The 16,630-nt window shown below is 47.3% G+C and overlaps 2 protein-coding genes across 3 annotated transcripts; both read right to left on the minus strand.

The window, feature by feature from the left end:
* Positions 1-4,423: 4,423 nt before the first annotated feature.
* Positions 4,424-9,969, minus strand: LOC124683293 (ERAD-associated E3 ubiquitin-protein ligase HRD1-like). 2 transcript variants are annotated; one of them, XM_047217916.1, is made up of 8 exons: positions 9,587-9,969; positions 8,928-9,485; positions 7,948-8,124; positions 7,718-7,867; positions 7,431-7,627; positions 7,185-7,320; positions 5,612-5,798; positions 4,424-4,747 (listed from the first exon to the last, which is right to left on the minus strand). In XM_047217916.1, the coding sequence occupies exons 2-8, from the start codon at positions 9,458-9,460 to the stop codon at positions 4,664-4,666; spliced, it is 1,464 nt and encodes a 487-aa protein (XP_047073872.1). In that variant the 5' UTR covers positions 9,461-9,485; positions 9,587-9,969; the 3' UTR covers positions 4,424-4,663. The 2 variants fall into 2 exon arrangements, with proteins under 2 accessions (XP_047073872.1, XP_047073825.1); XM_047217869.1 differs by having other exon boundaries at positions 7,185-7,326; positions 9,587-9,964.
* A 1,625-nt stretch (positions 9,970-11,594) lies between these two features.
* Positions 11,595-13,971, minus strand: LOC124676220 (protein FATTY ACID EXPORT 1, chloroplastic-like). The gene is made up of 6 exons (XM_047212295.1): positions 13,772-13,971; positions 12,916-13,114; positions 12,465-12,632; positions 12,144-12,190; positions 12,024-12,064; positions 11,595-11,936 (listed from the first exon to the last, which is right to left on the minus strand). The coding sequence occupies exons 1-6, from the start codon at positions 13,934-13,936 to the stop codon at positions 11,843-11,845; spliced, it is 714 nt and encodes a 237-aa protein (XP_047068251.1). The 5' UTR covers positions 13,937-13,971; the 3' UTR covers positions 11,595-11,842.
* Between the last annotated feature and the right edge of the window lie 2,659 nt (positions 13,972-16,630).

Below are 16,630 nucleotides of genomic sequence, written 5' to 3' on the forward strand. Positions count from 1 at the left end.
TATTCGACGGGTCAAACGGGCTGAAACCAACCGAAACCGGCCTACCGAACGGGTTGGTCGTGGTTTCCAGGGGATTTGAATTGGGCCGGGATAAGCCACCCCATAACTCAAAAAAACGCTTCTACCGAGTTGGGTCCTCGCTCCAGATTCAACGATGTAGAAACACCCCTGCAGACAGAGCTATACTTGTTTGGTAATGCAGTTCTATCTTGAAGCATTCTACGTAGCTCGATGACCAGCAAATGGTTGAAACACGCTTTGCTGCTACTGCCAAATATGTCATGACTACAGAAAACTTCCAAAGTAGTTGCTCCGAGGGAACAGGAGACACGGAGCTACTAGTCTATCAACCTCAATGTAAGAGCATCTTCAGCCGTCTTCCCGACGAAGCCCTCGGCAGTCTTTTTTTTTTTCATTCAGGTTATTCAGTCCAGTCGCGTCCCTGGATCGTCGTTTTCGCTCGGATTTGGGCTTTCATCCATCCGGCTTCCCGAGGCGCAGTCGGGGACTCCGAACGAAACAAAAACGAGCGAAACGTCGAGCGGGCCCACGTTGTCATTTATTTTGTTTTTCCTCCAAAATGCGCCGTATATACACATTTTCCCCGCCGAAATTCGGAGGAGCTACTGCCATTCCCCCACAGTTGCAGCTCCTCCTCTTCCATTCCACCACCATGCCGCCGAAGAAGATCGGCGATGACGGCGTGCCAAAGGCGAGGAAGCCGCGAGCGCCGAAAGAGAGGCCGCTGGGCTGGACAAACGCAAGGTGGGCTGCGGATGTGGAGCGGTGGCGGACCAAAACTCGCGGTTGGGCGGAGAGGGAGAAGAACCTCGTGGTGAAGAGGACGGCGGCGGCGGACGAACAGGCGAGGATGTCTCCATGTCCATGAACATGGGCCAGCCGCGCGTCGGCCGATTCCCCGGTCCATGGCTGACCGAAGGTAGGATCGGCTCTCCTTCCACCTTCTCGCCAGCGTCACCGGCCATGTTCTAGGACACCTACATCGCCAGCATGTCGAGGTTTACGCTGTCGCCGCCGGAGTACGAGGGCATCTCGCCTGCCCTGCGCCGTGGGCCGCTCTCCTTCTCCAACCCCGGGATGCCGCCGCCGAATGACAGAGTGATGCACGAGATGATCACGTCGGGGTCCATGGCCGCCGCGTCGAGCCCGGGTTTCTTCACACAAGAGGAGACAAGGGCGACGAAAACCGTCGCCTCGCGGGGTGCCATCGACGATCGGAACGACGGGTTTGGAGACGGCACCCAAGACGTCGACGAAGAAGTAGAGCAGGCCAACCTCGACGAGGAGGACGACACGCCTGAGCCCACGGCGATGTCGAAGAGGAGGAAGAAAAGGAAGAAGAACTCGCCGTCGACCGAGCCGCGGATCAAATGGACGGGTAAAGAAGAGCAGTGCCTCGCCGAAGCTTGGAATACCGTTTCCATGAACGGCATCACCGGCGCCAATCAAAACTATGAGACGTATTGGCAGCGGGTGAAGTTGGCGTTCGACGAGCGCAAAATCGTCGATCCCTACTTCAACAAGATTTAGATGATACACAGCGACAAGGCCATGGACACCCATTGGGGGATCATGTAGGCAGCGTGCAGCAAGTGGCATGGCATACAGGAGGAGATCGAAGCTCGCCCAGTTTATTTGGCGCCGACTTCGAGGCCAAGGTATTCTCAGTTGCCGTGTCTAGTCCGTGGACCCTGGATCGCCGAGGTTTGATTTTGATTCGCCGGCCTGTATTTGCAGATGTGGCGGGTGTTCGACATGTACATCAACGACACCGACGGCCAGATGTTCAAGTTCCTCAACGTGTTCGCCCGCATCGAGAATTGCAAGAAGTGGGCGGACATACGCTGGAACCTCACGAATAACAAGGACGAGCAGTACAACCCCGACGCTCCAGCCCCTGCAGCGTTGGTGGGCCGCCCCGAGCTCGGCGAGAAGAAGCTAAAAGAACTGAAGAAGGCGGGCCATCTAGCCGAAAGGTTGCTGGCGTCCTTCGACAAGTGTTGGGCCGACGCGAGGGCGCACGCCGCCGGGAGGTACGACAAGTACGATGTGCGGTGGAAGGAGATGCTCGCCAACCAGGACGTCCGGATCGCCTTGCTCAAGGCAACCTCCACGGCGAAGAAGAGGAACACCGACCTGACGTTCCTGATCGGCGGCAACGACGGCAAGATGGACGAGGAGACGAGGGCTTGGTACGACGCCCATCGCCAAGACATTCTCCGGCCTCCGTCGACTGCTTCATCCTCCCCTTCGACGTCCACTCCCGCCGCTGCGACACCGGCGGCCGACGATGCATCGCCGCCCGATTCCGCGGCAAAGAAGGCGCATGAAGGAACCACCGATGAGCCTGTTGTCCTCTAGTTTCTGTTTCGATCGCTGGAATATGGCTGATCCGATCGCCGAACTATTAGCAATGCTTTTGTGTAGCGGGAAGACTATTTTTTAAAACTAATCCCCGCTGATAGGCGAATGACGGGGTGCGACTGGAAAAATATTGCCCCCACACCCTTTTTTTTATCCAATTCGACGTATTTTATGTTCAGATTTCCGCCCGGAGGCCTCAGACGGCTGGAGATAGGTCTAAAGAACACGAATTTAGACGGAAACCGCTTTGCAATGCAGCTAGTGAGATTCCTGTTCAAAAAGGCCCAGCAGGGGTACTGATTCCTGGCCCTCTACCTCGCAAACGTGGTATTGGTTTTTTTGAATCATCAACCATTATCTACACAGTAATGTTGCTTGTGTTGCATGGATGCAAACATGATATATCAAAAGCAATATCACTGAGCATATTGACTCTAAATTGTTTTATCTCTATGAACTCTAGTCGGGAATAAACATCTTGCAAGTCAAATCATGCGATAATCTCGCTTATCTGTTCACGAAGTCTCTACCAGATTCAACATTCCAGAAGTATTTTCGTAGAATTGGTATGTGACAGCTTCAAAATTTTGCAAGAATCAGGGGAAGTATCTTCCTAAATTACTCATGTTCAAAGTATCATTTTCTCCTTTTTCACACTGGATTTGAAGGAGTTTTAACGACATATCCTACCATACTCCTCACATTTACCCCACAGGGTTTTAGAGGAGATAATTCCAAATATGATTCTAAAGATGATCAATCACGAGGACATGGAAGGATTAGGGAGAGTGTTATGATTTAATTAATACTAGATTGATTAAAGGAATAATCCTCCCATGTATTCTCTGTGTCGGTTTGCAATATGGCAACCGTCATACCTTGCACCCCCTCGAACTGACATCTCTTTCACTCACGCCCGTTCTCCATGGATATAAGCGATGCTCATCAATGAAATAAACAACAGTTGAATCCGATTGTCTCCGTTTGTCTACAATCTACTTCTAATAAGTAGTTCAGATTATCAAACCTCATTGGGAGGCAAACATCTGCAGTTTCACATGGACACGGGTCATCTGACGCACCTACCCATGCATTTACCTGATTTTCGGCATGTGTCATGGACTCAAAGAGGTGTGTCTACCACATGTAATCTTCTTCCATTGCACATTGAGTGCACATGTGCTGGAATTATGATTCATGAATAGCTGAGATCTTTAGTGGTGAAATGTTCCGTACTATTACAAGATTCATTATTTGTCCACGCTGAGTGACATAATTATTCAACAACTAAGGGGCAAGGGCCCTAACCAACCTAGACTTACCGATCCCTTGACCCCTTACATATATGAGCATACAAATCCATTCTTAGGTTTGTGTGGCATACTCCTTTTTCTATCTCTCGGGAGAGCAAATTAAGTAGGAACGGAATACACAAGTTGAGTGCAGTAGGGGTGGGAGACGTCGCGGAATAAACATGTTCTACTGGTTGAGCTGGGTCCTCGCTCCAGATTTAACAATGTAGAAACACCCTGCCGACAGAGCTATACTTGTTGGTAATGCAGCTCGGTGTTGAAATAATTCTACGTAGCTAGATGACCTGCAAATGATTGAAACACGCTTTGCTGCTACTGCCAAATATGTCATGACTACAGAAAACTTCCAAACTAGTTAGTTGGCTCGAGGGAACAGGAGACACGGAGCTACTAGCCTATCAACCTCAGCGGTAAAGAACACGAATTTAGACTGAAACAGCTTCGCAATGCAGCTAGTGAGATTCTGTTCAAAAAGGCCCAGCAGGGGTACTGATTCTAGGCTGTAACACCATGTGATGAAAAAATATTTTCTTCATCAATCAATACAATAGTTTCAGGATTTCACTAGCATATATAATCATATGAGCTCGACCAATCCAAATGCCATTTTCAATCCCAGCAGCCAAAATTTCCCTGTTCCAGTAGCATAACGAAGGCAAACAGAGTAGTCTAAACTTCTGATGGCACGTCGAGGATCACATCTTTATCCCTCGCAAACATATGTATAATCTTGATTCATCAACAAGATAAATTACCAGATAGAACAAACAGACATTGATGTCGACACCGAGGCTGCTAATATACAAATAACTAGACAGAGCCTACCAAAATAAACAAGACATCTCGTCAGAGTTCCACATCAGGTATTGCACAACCTCCATCTACATCCTTTGTCTATCACAATCTCCATCTACATTATCTGCATATCCAAGAACCCTCTTTGCCTACTTAGCGCTTCACCTATTTCAGGCATGTTCAACACTCGAATTGTTAGTTGCCGCCGATGTGGTAGCCCTTTGCTGCACCATTTGCAATTGGATTTGCAACACCTGGAGATAAAGTGACATGTGGCTAGCATCAACGTGAAATAAATATCACACAACGCCATTTACACAGAGCAAGATCTAGTTACTTCACTGCATTTGTTAGTTCTTGCCACTAGACAAACATTTATATCTTGAGAACTGTGGCAGATTATAATCATGAAGCAATGAAGAAGACTATCCTTTGAAGGTGATGAACTATGTTTTACTTTCTAAAGCTGTTTCATAATTATTATAGATCTATAGTTTCCCATCAAGAATGTTACTCCCTCCGTTCACTAATGTAAGACCTTTCAGCTTTTTTTCTTGAATGCATGTATCTAGACACGTTTTAGTGTGTAGATTCACAAATATTGGTCTGTATCTAGTTCACTTTGAAATATCTAAAATGTCTTACATTAGTGAACAAAGTATAAGATATACTGGAATGTTGCACATTATTCTCTACAAAAATCAAGGATATCTCAATCTAATAATGGAACTGAATAACTAGAATAACAAAATAAATGGGCTGATGTCCTATCGATCTCACACTATTATAAGTCAGACAGTTGCAGCTGCTATTGACTAACATAAATATGGGTAATAAGCCATAGATAACAGAAACGTTGGGATATATCTAGTGCAAATCTTTTACTATATGCAATTAAGCAAAGCCACTTTGGTTTGAATATCAAATAAATTAAGAATCATCCCAAATTCACAGTTGCTTTGTACTGGGATTCTAACAGAAAATGGAGAAGGGCATTCTCATACGTGTTATTCAGAAAATAATCTAGCTGGCTCCTTGCAGCATTTTCATATGCAGCACTGGCTATACAAATACCAAGTTACAGAAGATTGCTATAAGAAATGATGCTCATATATTACCTCTATCTGGCTCCTGATAGCTTTTTCATATGCCTTTTGTAGAGCATTTTCAGGGTCCCTGCTGCTTGCTGTAGAACCAACTGGACCATGTGAATAAAAAGGCTGAGGTTCTAAAGGATGGCCAGTGGAACTACTTGCTTCTCCTGACTGTGAAGTACTTGGTGCAGCATGCATAGGTCCTGAATGTCTGAGGATTGAATGAAAAGTAATTTGTGTTATCAGTGTTAGCATGCACCGTACAAAGTAAATGCCGTTGTTTCATACTCTATCAGTCAAATAATAAAAACTGGTAAACACTGTGACTAACCCAATCTCAGGTAGCTGAAACACAGTGACTAACACAAACTCAGGTAGCTAAGTTAGAAAAATGGATTTGGAAATGCAAAGTGCTTTTACACATGGATTTGGAAATGCAAAGTGCTTTTGAGAATCAAAGTTTTTGCCTGGCTTCTGGTGAGTGATAGACTGAATACAAAGGATATGTTGAGAAGAAAACATTGGAATGTTACCAATGATCACAGTTGTGTGCTATGTCCATGTCATGTCACTGAGGACTGGATTCACCTTTTCTTTGAATGCAACTTTAGCAGAAGAATTTGGACTTATTTACAGATTGACTGGGAGCAAGCAGATAATGTGGAACTCATGTTTATTAGGGCTAGAGCAGCATTTGCCAAACCTTTCTTCACTGAGATAGTGATTCTGGCCTGCTGGCATATTTGGAAAGTGAGAAATGATTTTATTTTCAATCATGTGAGACCTTCTTTCAGGGCATGGACAAGTAAATTCAAGCATGAAGTTACACTGCATGCTCACAGGATTAAAGACAAGCATTCTGACTCTTTCAAGTCCTGGATAGACACCCTGTTGTAATTTTTGTATAGTCTTTTTCTTTCTTCCTGTACATATTTCTGATGTAAAGTTGAGGGTTTAATAAAATGCTGTGGGGGTTTTGCCCCACAGTTCTTCATCAAAAAAAAAAAGTTAGAAAAATGGTAACCACCTAGTCCTAGCAGATTCTATGTATGCCACATAATAACTAGTAAAAAAACCAAAGCCCAAAACTGAATAAAGCATGTTAACTTAATCTTGAATACCATAACCGTTAATATGTGTTCCAAGTTCAAAAAAAGCACAAGGCTGAGTGTTCATCCCATTGTTGCCATGTTGCACTGTTTGGGTCAACAGATCAATCAGACAACCGGTGCAGAAACAAAATAAATATGTCACAACCCACACATTATTCCAGACCAAAAGGCTTAGTGGCAAAAAGAAAATTATTCCAAAGACCAAGAGCATTTATCAAGGAAAAACAACATATTTGGCCATTTTCATGCAGAATATTAAACCAGCAACAACATAGATTAGGTAAATCTGAACAATTCATAACCAAACTGGCAAATTTTGGGGATATGTTCCAAGTTAGCAATGTCGCCAGCTTGCAAATGACATGTCTATAAACTAAGGAAGTTTCAAATTAACCAAAAATAATAATCATTTATTATCATAACTAATGGATCTCTAACAGGATCATGACAAGCTTTGCCTTTTAAGCTACTCCAGAAAAATATACCTATTCAAAGTGCTTGCTGGAGGATAAGCAAATGATCTCCCATACACAGAAGCAGCTGACGCAGCAGCCTCAAGTTTTGCTTGGCGCATGTTCACGTTCTCACTTGGTGCTCCTCCTGAAGTTGAAGTACCAGTGCCTGCAGCTGTTTTCCTTGTATTGAATCAGGAATGACATATAGAACTGCCTTCATCTAGTACTAACTGATAAAAGTGGTTAAGTGCGAAATTCAAAAGGCCAGAAGCTCACCAGGTTGAGCTCCATGTTGCTGTGCTGATGATGCTGCACGTCCATTGTCCGGAGGGACAATTGGAGCTCTACATGTGGGGCAAGTATGTTGGCGCTCTAGCCATGACCTAAGACAATGTACATGGAACAAGTGCCCGCAAAGCAACTTCTTTGCTGTGGTCATCTCTTCACGGCAAATAATACATGTGGCATCACTCCTGAATATATAAAGAATCTACATTATAGAGAAGTTCTTTGCCGAATCAACTGAAATAGTGCCAATGGAATCAAAATATCAAATAACTCACGCAGTGAGTTCATCTGTTGTAGCATCTGGAAATCGCTCATTCATGTTGGAAGTTATCTTTCTATAGCGTACATAATCTGATATGCGGATTCTGAAGTTGCGAAAGGTCTCATAGAGCTCACGGATCAAGTGCAGTGGGACTCCGTAGTTCCTGATTTCAGTATAGAGGATCACCCACAGAAGTTCAAACTACAGTATACTAATGGGAATGAACATCTTCGAACAACTTACAGGAAGATTGCTATGAAGAAGAGCATATATAAAGACAAGTGCACAAGGTCACTGATAAGCTCCAAATAAAACGTATACACTGCCTTTTTCTCCCATTGACCTTCCATTAGCATGTCGCTGACATAGAATACATACTTTACGAATGTCGATATTGTGGATGTTGCTAGTATCATATACCTGAAACAAGATTTAAACATGTTTGAGCTACCATGTACCTCAATATGTAGAAATATAATACATCAAGAATCATCTATAAAATATTGACAAGAATCATCTACAAATATTGAGAACAGTAGACAATAGAAGTTTAACCTGAGGTAAATGCAACATTAGTCAATAACTCATTATGGTTGTTAGATTATCTGAAAAGGCATGTCCTATGCTTTAAGAGCAATACTCGGCAAAGACGTTCTATAGCTGAGTTTTTACTGCAGTTTAAACAACTCAGAGCAAATGAGCTGCGTGGCATTCACTTACAAGTATTGCTTAGAATTATTACAAAGATAATTTAACAAGTTCATGGACGCAGATCTTGGCATATAAACAACCATAACATATAAATGAAAGGGATAATAAGCTTGATTCGGTAAATATAAGAGAAAAAAATATACATGGACTCCTGTAATGATAAGAGGAAATGTTTAGTGATAATGCTTCTGTTGCTAAGCATTGTACTCATTCTGCTAAACATGAATGCCAAGTGAGATGAACTCTGAAGCCAGGGGCATCTAAATGTTTTATTGTAGCATAACATCTTGGCAGGCCAGATTATTGTTATAAAGTGCCCAGATATGACCAACTGCAAACAGATTGGCATCCTTCAATTTCTCAAAATCATAAAAGTCTGCATCAATGAAATAAAACCTCACTGAAACTGGATGTGAAGTTTTGCTTTGCTGTTTGTTCGAATTATGAACTTACCTACCTGAGTTTGTGTTAAGTGTTGAAAGTTGAACTAGAAGTATGTTTTCAGAACTTACTCAAAGGAAAAGAAGATCGCAACAGATGCCTCCCGCTTCTGAATGAGCGAGCCGAGCGAGTTCCACAGGAAGATGCAGTCCACAACAAGAAGGAAGGCCATGAATGAGACGATCCTGGCGTGCGACAGCACCGGCACCGAGGGCGTGGTCTCGATGTACTCGACCCGCTTGTGCGCGAGCCAGTGCAGCGCCTTGACGAGGAGCAGCGCGGCGACCATGGCGAGGAAGGCGAGGGAGAACTCCTGGCGGAAGATGGTGACGGCGAAGAGCACCTCGACGGCCTCCCGCCACGCCTGCTCGTTGAGCCGCTCGGCCTCGGCCTCCCGGAGCGGGCCGAGGAAGGCGCGGCGGACCAGCTGCCAGGCGGCGCACATGGCGACGAGGCCCGCGTTGAGGAGCAGCACGAGGCAGGGCTTGGAGGCCGCGAGGTGCGCCATCGCCGGGTAGAACTGGCCCCGCGTGCTGAAGGCGTGGTACACGGCGGTCGTCGTCGCCAGCAGGCTGAACGCCGCGTAGGTCCGTAGCCGGATCATCTCCGCCGCCGCGAGTTCGCTCGACCTGGAGCAGAAGGCGGGAGTCAGAGGCCCAATCCGCGAGGGATTTTCGTCGAATTTCGCGGTGATTTGCATCAGACAATGGTTGAGTTCGTGGTCGCTTACCGGTGGGAGGATTCCGGGAGTGATTGGGCGGGGAGCTGCTGCGGTAGTCGCCGGCGAATTGGCGACGGGGGGTTGTCTGCGCGCCTTTCACTCCCTCGGAGGCATAGGCACTGGGGGCGGCGGCGGAAGCCTTGTTTCCTCCGGTGGGTTTGGGGGGCCTGATTGGTTGGATTGGGTAGGAAGGGGACTCTACATGAAACGGGACGCCATGGACGGTAGCATCAAGGGTGTTCCAACGTGGAGTGGACGGGAGATGCAAGAGGAGTGGACGGCCGGAGTCGGAGAGGAGAAGGTCTGCACAGCGGCGGCGGCGGCGGCCGGTGTACTTTGTGGTGGTCGTGCCAGGGTGGACGGTGGTGGCGTGTCTCTACCCAATGGACGGCCTCCACGCGTAGAGAAAACGTGGCATTTGCGTCCGGTGACGATAAACAATCACCACCTGTTCTTCACATTTTGGGCTCTCCAATCGGACTATTTTATGAGAAACAAGTACTCCCTCCATCCAACAATGGATCCGTTTATTTAAATTTAAATATATCTAGACATAATTTAGCGTATAGATACATTTAAATTTTGATAAAGTTGAGACATTCTTTATTGGACGAATGGAGTAAAACTTTTTATCAGCTCATCCATGAGGTCAGCAAGTGAGAACTCTGATGTATTATTTTTTTGCAAGAAAGATTCGCATCTATTACATAAATTCATAAAACATATAAAGTACCCCAAACATAGTAAAATTACATCGAGGTCCTTGGACCACCTATAGACCACTATCGCCGCCGGAGTGAGCCGCTGCTATCGCCGCTCCTTTACTGTAGCCAGCCTGACGTTGTTGATGACAGTTAGGAAGGCTTCATGCACGTGCCCTGAGGACCAGCGCCCCAGAGCTGAAGTTGTCACCATTGAATCCTTAAATTGATCTGATCTTCTAATACCAAACCTAAAGCACACGTAGACTAGACGAGATCCACCGGCGAGATCGCCGCCGACGAGGTGGATGAGGAGGCAGGTATACCTTATTATTGTCCCGCACAACACCGTCATAGCCACCGTAACAACGACGTCGATTGACTTCTACAGCGTCGAACGCAGGTCCAAGATCCCCACCCCCTCCAGCCGGCGGAGCAGCTAGCAAAGGAGGCGGGGACCCGTTGATTCCCGGTCGTAGACGACGAGAACGAGGCAGATAGCGGCAGCTGCTAGGGGTTTCCACCCTAGCCGCCGCCTCTTTTTCTTTCACGGGAGGAGACGGAGTTATGTTTAGTTAGAACTCTGATATTATCAAATGCTCCTACAAAGATCTACACTCGTTTTTTCTCTCTCTCTTTTACTCCTTTGTAACTGTATAGAGATAGCATCAAGTAATTGGAATATGATGAATTTGCCTCAGCAACCGGTGGACTATGTGTGCTTATGCTTGAATCTCATAGTTCTCTAATTGATATCTTGAGTTAAGTGCAAGTCCGAATCAGCACGAACGGCTTACATATGGCATTGAATTGAACGTCGACATTTCCACGGTTCCTGAAGTACACTAACTGAGGTCAGATATATAATTAGCCATCGCATATTACAGGTGCAAGAGATGCTCCGTTTGCTTGACCAACAAGGCCAGCCATTTGGCCAAATTAAGGACGTACAAGATTTCTACGGATCTACTCCAGTGCTAGATGGAGGTTACTGTTTTTTTGTTAAGGATTGGACTGTAAAATGAGATTAATGAACTGTTTTTCTCCTCCCGCGTTGATTAAAACGGGACGGAGGGAGTAGCAAGCAACTCTGACCGTCTGTGGTGCTGTGGAACTGAACCTGTGAACGGAGGCTAATTTACAGGCCTGAAGTTTCAGATAGTTGGAAACCTAACGCTTTATCGCCAAGACACGCGTAAGCTGTACGTATTGGCATGCCTATGTTGCTTTTGCGGACAGGAAAATAAGGAACATGCGTTACATGTAAGTACTACATTTGTGGTTTTGGTAGTACAAGGCAATATCTGGACATGCAGTGGAATAAAAGCAAAACTTTGTTCAGGCATAAGAACAATGTTCAGGAACAAAAGTTCATGCAGAACCAGGGCAAGTTTAACCTACTCTAGCTCTTCCATCAATTAACAGAAAGACCAGATGAACTATGCTACAACAGAACCTGTTATTTCCCGGGTTTTCTATAATTAAAAGAAACAGAACAAACCATATATCATCAGTACATTTACTAGAGCACAACCTCAGATAGAAACACAACTAAAGGCTCGACTTATAGAGCAGGAGCAGCTGCTGCCTTCTTCTTCTTTGGCGGCGGATTCCCTCCAGCAAGCAAGACATACGAGTAGAAGCAGATCATCGCAGCACTGGTGCCAAGAGAAGTTGTCAGGGGGGGCAGAAGAGTGCAATGGGCAGCTGAAACATGATACTAACAAGGGGCAATCGAGGACTACCTGAGTGCGGCGTAAAAGCCCCAAGGAAGCAGTTTCTTCGTCTGTCCAAAGAGAGTGGATTGATCAGGATGCGATTCAGATTCAGCAGTTTTCTCACAGAAAATTGGCAGTGTTACTTACTACGGTGTACGCCTGACAGTGCTTCCATGCTACTGCAGCAGCAACAGCTGTAAATGATGAGCAGAGCAAGTTAATTAGCATACATTTTTTCCACAATGTGGCACTTCAGTTTGGTTTATAGCACTCCCTCCGATCCAAAATAAGTGTCGGTGACTTACTATAAATTTTGTACTAGATTAGTACAAAATCTCCGACACTTGTATGGATCAGAGGGAGTAGCAGACTACCAGGTCCAGGATGAAATATTTCTATAAGCATCAATATTGGAAAGGCGCGCCGTTATTATCAGAATTATTAGGATGTTAAGGAAAACTACAATACCTCCTTGTGCCAGTATAAATGGCAAGCTGGACTTTCCACTCCTCCAGCCCTTGAGACTAAGCACAGCAAGTGCCAATATAGCAAGCCCAGGTGCAACACCGAAAGTTAAACTTACAGGACTCCTCCAGAAAAGAAATCCAACAAGGCCCATGGAAAATAATAACCCGCCTGGATTGGGGAAACTGTAATCAATACGCAAGCAAATCTAAATGTGCCCAGATCAGGTAAATCAGGCATCAGATACGGATAACATAACAGAGTGTTTAGCAGCTTTCACAAAACATGGCATGTCAGGTGTAATACAAGAAATTTGGAGACATTTTACTGAGTGGATGCAAGGGCTAAGCCAAAATAATCAGGTTACTTCAAGACTCAAATAACGACTAGCTTGTCATCCAAGCTGCGAGTCACACTGAACTTTGCTATAAAAGGTAGAAGTTGCCATCATTACCAAAAGGGATCCCGAGGCAGAAGTCGTGTATTATCGCACTCTTCTGTTGTGGAGCATCTCCCAGGTCAGTATCTACCTCTTCAGTAGCAGCCACCGCGGTGGTTGGCTCCGGAATTTCATCTTCTGTATGCTCAGGAGCAGTGACGTGTTCGACGGGAGTACCAGTACATTTTGACTTCATGCACATCGCCGTCAACGGCTGCAAGACCACAAGCTACACTGTCAAAAGAGGAATAGGTCTCCACAGCGATAATTATCAAGTTAGGTCGTACGCAAATATGGGGGGACATCTCAAGAAAGGGAGAGTGCTACGAGAACAGAAAATACATGAATAAAATTCATGGGGCGCAACTAAAGATTGTTTTGGTCAGAATTATACTCCTCCAAAGACAACTACAAACACGGCAGTGTGATATAAAAAAATATGTCCTAACTATCTTAGCACGGAGGGAGGTGAGAGCTGGCATTTTCTTTAAGCTTTGGCCTGAATAAAATTGATATTTGCCTAGGCGGAACCAGACAATCGATATAGGAGCCTAGCAAGATGCAGTACCTTAAGATCATCACTTGGTTCACACTTCGGATACATACATACTTTGATGTTCATAGCTACATCCCTTTCTAGAACTAAATGCAATGAACTAATGCGTTCTGGCCCTACCACTTCCCCTGTCACCCAACCGAACCAGATCACTAAAATCTAGCCAGGGGTCGTCCCCCTTAGCAATAGTACTTGGTAAACCATTTCTCGGCGAGAACGCGATCCCCCAAGCCCAGATCACAGGAGGACACGCTCTGCAGCACATGTACATCACGGCGGTTGTAGATCCAAGCGGCGAGAAGGGCGAGGACGCACCTTGGTGGCCAAGCTAACCGGAAAAAGGCCACCGGAGCGGAGGAGCCTGGTAGAGGCGGGGAGCGGCACGGGGCGGACGAGGGCGGCGCGGGAGGGGGCCGGCCACCTCCTGCTCGCCGCCGCCGGAGATCCGCGGAGCTGGGCGTGCGCTGCTGCGGCGGCCATGGTCGCGTCGGGTTCGGAGGTGGCCCGGGATCCGGTCAGAGAGGTCGTCGGAGGAGGACGGTGGTGGTGGGATGGGGCGAGGAGGAGTCGTTGGCCACTCGCCTGTCTGTTTCCTTCTCCATTCTCCCTTGGCGGCGGCGAGCAAGTCGCACGTGGAAAACGGGAGGGTGCCACCGACGCAGGTGGGCTGTCGGCCCACTGAAGCTCGATGCAGAATATTATGTCCGGCAAAGAAAAACTTGAGTAGACTAAAAAAAATAGGACACGGACCTAGGTTTTTCTAGGGTTTCTGACTCTCGCCGGCGATCACGCGGCGGAAGGACGTTTTCACCGCCGATTGAATCCTTCCGCTCCCTCTCACCTCTGCTGCTCGCTCGGGCTGATTCAGGGGACGGATGGCCCGTCTACCCGGCCTTGGCGGCGCGAGGAGGAGGGTCTGGGGCGGGGAGATCGGGTCGGGGCAGGAGTCTCAACTGGGACAATGGCGGCGAGGATCCCGAAAGAAGGGGGCTCTTCGAACCCTAGGAAGGTAGTGGATCTGAAAGAGATGATGAAGAAACTCGTGCTCAAGGACGAGGAACTAGACGATGTGGTGCTCCCGAAGGAGGAGTTCAATTCCCTCCGAGAGGAAGCGCGCTGGATGGCGGTGGTGAAGGTGCATACCACAAAGCACTTTGGTAACCAGCCGTTCTTCCAGAAGATGGATGTCGCGTGGGGCTTTGCGCGTACATGGACAATCAGGCCTGTGGAGGACAACTTGTTTATCCTCCAGGTGTCGTGCCTAGGTGATTGGAACAGGGCGATGTTGGAAGGGCCATGGATTTTTAGGCAGCAAGGCGTGCTGTTGGAGCCATATGAAGGAATAGCTGACCCAAAGACGGTGATCCTGGACCGCATGTATGCATGGGTTCAGATCAGGGGAGTTCCTCCGCTGTTCAGGAAGGAGGGGATAGTCAGAGATATGGCAGCCCGTATCGGGGAAGTACAGAGCGTGGATCTGTATGCAATGGGGGCAAGCGGTACCAGTTTCGTGCGTTTGAGGATGAAGCTGGATGTGAATAAGCCTCTTACGAGGTTTGTTGGCCTCCACCCGGAAGGGAATGAGAGGTTGCATTTCCAGGTGATGTATGAGAAGCTGCCTAGGGTTTGTGAGGTGTGTGGCTTGTTTAGACATGACCAGATGGAGTGTGGAGATGGAGTACACGAGGAACAAGCAAAGCAATATGGATCGTGGATGATTGCACCTTACGAGGACTGGCATCCCCAGACCCCGGGTTTGAGTGTGAAAACACCGGCGAGCGAGGGTCGCCGAGGAGGGAGTGGCAAGGCAGACGTGAATTCTCGCAAACGACCTCAAGGAGGCTCACCAGCAGGGAAACCTCCAGGGGCCAAGGGCCCTGTGCCTGGCATGCCTCTGATCTTGGCGGATCCAGGACAGGAAGGAAAGGTCCAGGGTAGTGGGGCGAAGAAGAACCTGGAAGTGGCGCTGAGAGAGGGCGCAGCTGCAAATAGCACCGGGGGATCGCCGGTAAAGCCGGACCCCAAACGGCCTCGGAAGAATGGGGACGAAACTGAACAGGCGGGCTCTGAGGAGCACCGCCAGGAACAATGAGTTGCATGTCGTATAACTGTCGCGGTTTGGGAAGCGACGCGACAGTTAGGGAGCTCCGTGAGCTAGTAAGACGCTTCGAACCTACCGTGATGTGTGTAGTGGAGACGCAAATACACAAATCCCGGGTGGAAGGACTAGCTAGATCGCTAGGTTTTGATAATTCTTTTGCTGTAAGTAGTTCAGGCCGGAGTGGAGGCCTGGGGATGTACTGGAACAATGATATTACCATCGACATTTTGCCTTTCTCGCAGTATCACATTGATGCACGGGTGAAGGAGGGGGACAACGAGCCGTGGAGGCTCACATGTGTTTACAGGGAGGCGCAGGTTTCCCAACGTTTCAAAACATGGTATATGCTGAAGCATATAAAGTCGTCTAACCCGCTGCCATGGTTGTGCATTGGCGACTTTAATGAGGTACTTCATCAGCACGAGCATGAAGGAACAGCGGAGAGGAGCCTAGCACAGATTGCGGGCTTCAGGGAAACAACCGACGTTTGTGGTCTAGCTGACCTCGGCTACGAGGGGAGAAGTTGGACTTACGAGAAGCGGGTGGCAGGTGGCTCTTTCTGTAGAGTGAGGCTGGACAGAGCGTTGGCTACGACAACCTGGAGTACGCGGTTTTCGTTGGCCACGGTGACAAACTTGACAGGGGTCACATCGGATCATGGTCCGATCTTGCTTCGCTGGAGGGAAAACACTAGGCGGTGATACGTCCATTTTGCATCACTATTTTATATCATAATTTGCTGTTATTCATTGATATATTTCATATTTGGAGATGATACTTATGTTATTTCATCTATTTTGCATGTTTCATGATTATTGGAGGATCGCGCACCGGAGTCAGGATTCTGCTGGAAAAAGCGTCGTCAGAATGCAATATTTCGGAAGATCAACAGTTGACGGAAATTATATGAAAAATCCTATTTTTCTAAAAGACGAAGGGAGCCAGAAGGGGGAGCCGAGGAGGGCCGCCGTGGGCCCACCTAATAGGCCGGCGCGGGCCAAGGCCTGGTCGCGCCGCCTTGTGAGGAGGGGGCCCACAGCCCCCTCTGGCCTCCTCTCTTTCGCGTATCCCGA

The sequence above is a fragment of the Lolium rigidum genome, chromosome 1 (assembly GCF_022539505.1).
Source record: "Lolium rigidum isolate FL_2022 chromosome 1, APGP_CSIRO_Lrig_0.1, whole genome shotgun sequence".
NCBI lineage: Eukaryota > Viridiplantae > Streptophyta > Magnoliopsida > Poales > Poaceae > Lolium > Lolium rigidum.

Excerpts from the sequence above, each read along its gene's own strand:
- LOC124676220 (XM_047212295.1), bottom strand. The coding sequence starts at position 13,936 with ATGGCCGCCGCAGCAGCGCACGCCCAGCTCCGCGGATCTCCGGCGGCG. Across the intron at positions 12,065-12,143 it reads ACTGTCAGGCGTACACCGTA|ACGAAGAAACTGCTTCCTTG; the intron begins GTAAGTAACACT and ends CTCTTTGGACAG. Across the intron at positions 11,937-12,023 it reads GGCTTTTACGCCGCACTCAG|TGCTGCGATGATCTGCTTCT; the intron begins GTAGTCCTCGAT and ends TCTTGGCACCAG.
- LOC124683293 (XM_047217869.1), bottom strand. The coding sequence starts at position 9,460 with ATGATCCGGCTACGGACCTACGCGGCGTTCAGCCTGCTGGCGACGACG. Across the intron at positions 7,628-7,717 it reads ACAACAGATGAACTCACTGC|GAGTGATGCCACATGTATTA; the intron begins GTGAGTTATTTG and ends TTATATATTCAG. Across the intron at positions 7,327-7,430 it reads GCAACATGGAGCTCAACCTG|CTGCAGGCACTGGTACTTCA; the intron begins GTGAGCTTCTGG and ends CAAGGAAAACAG.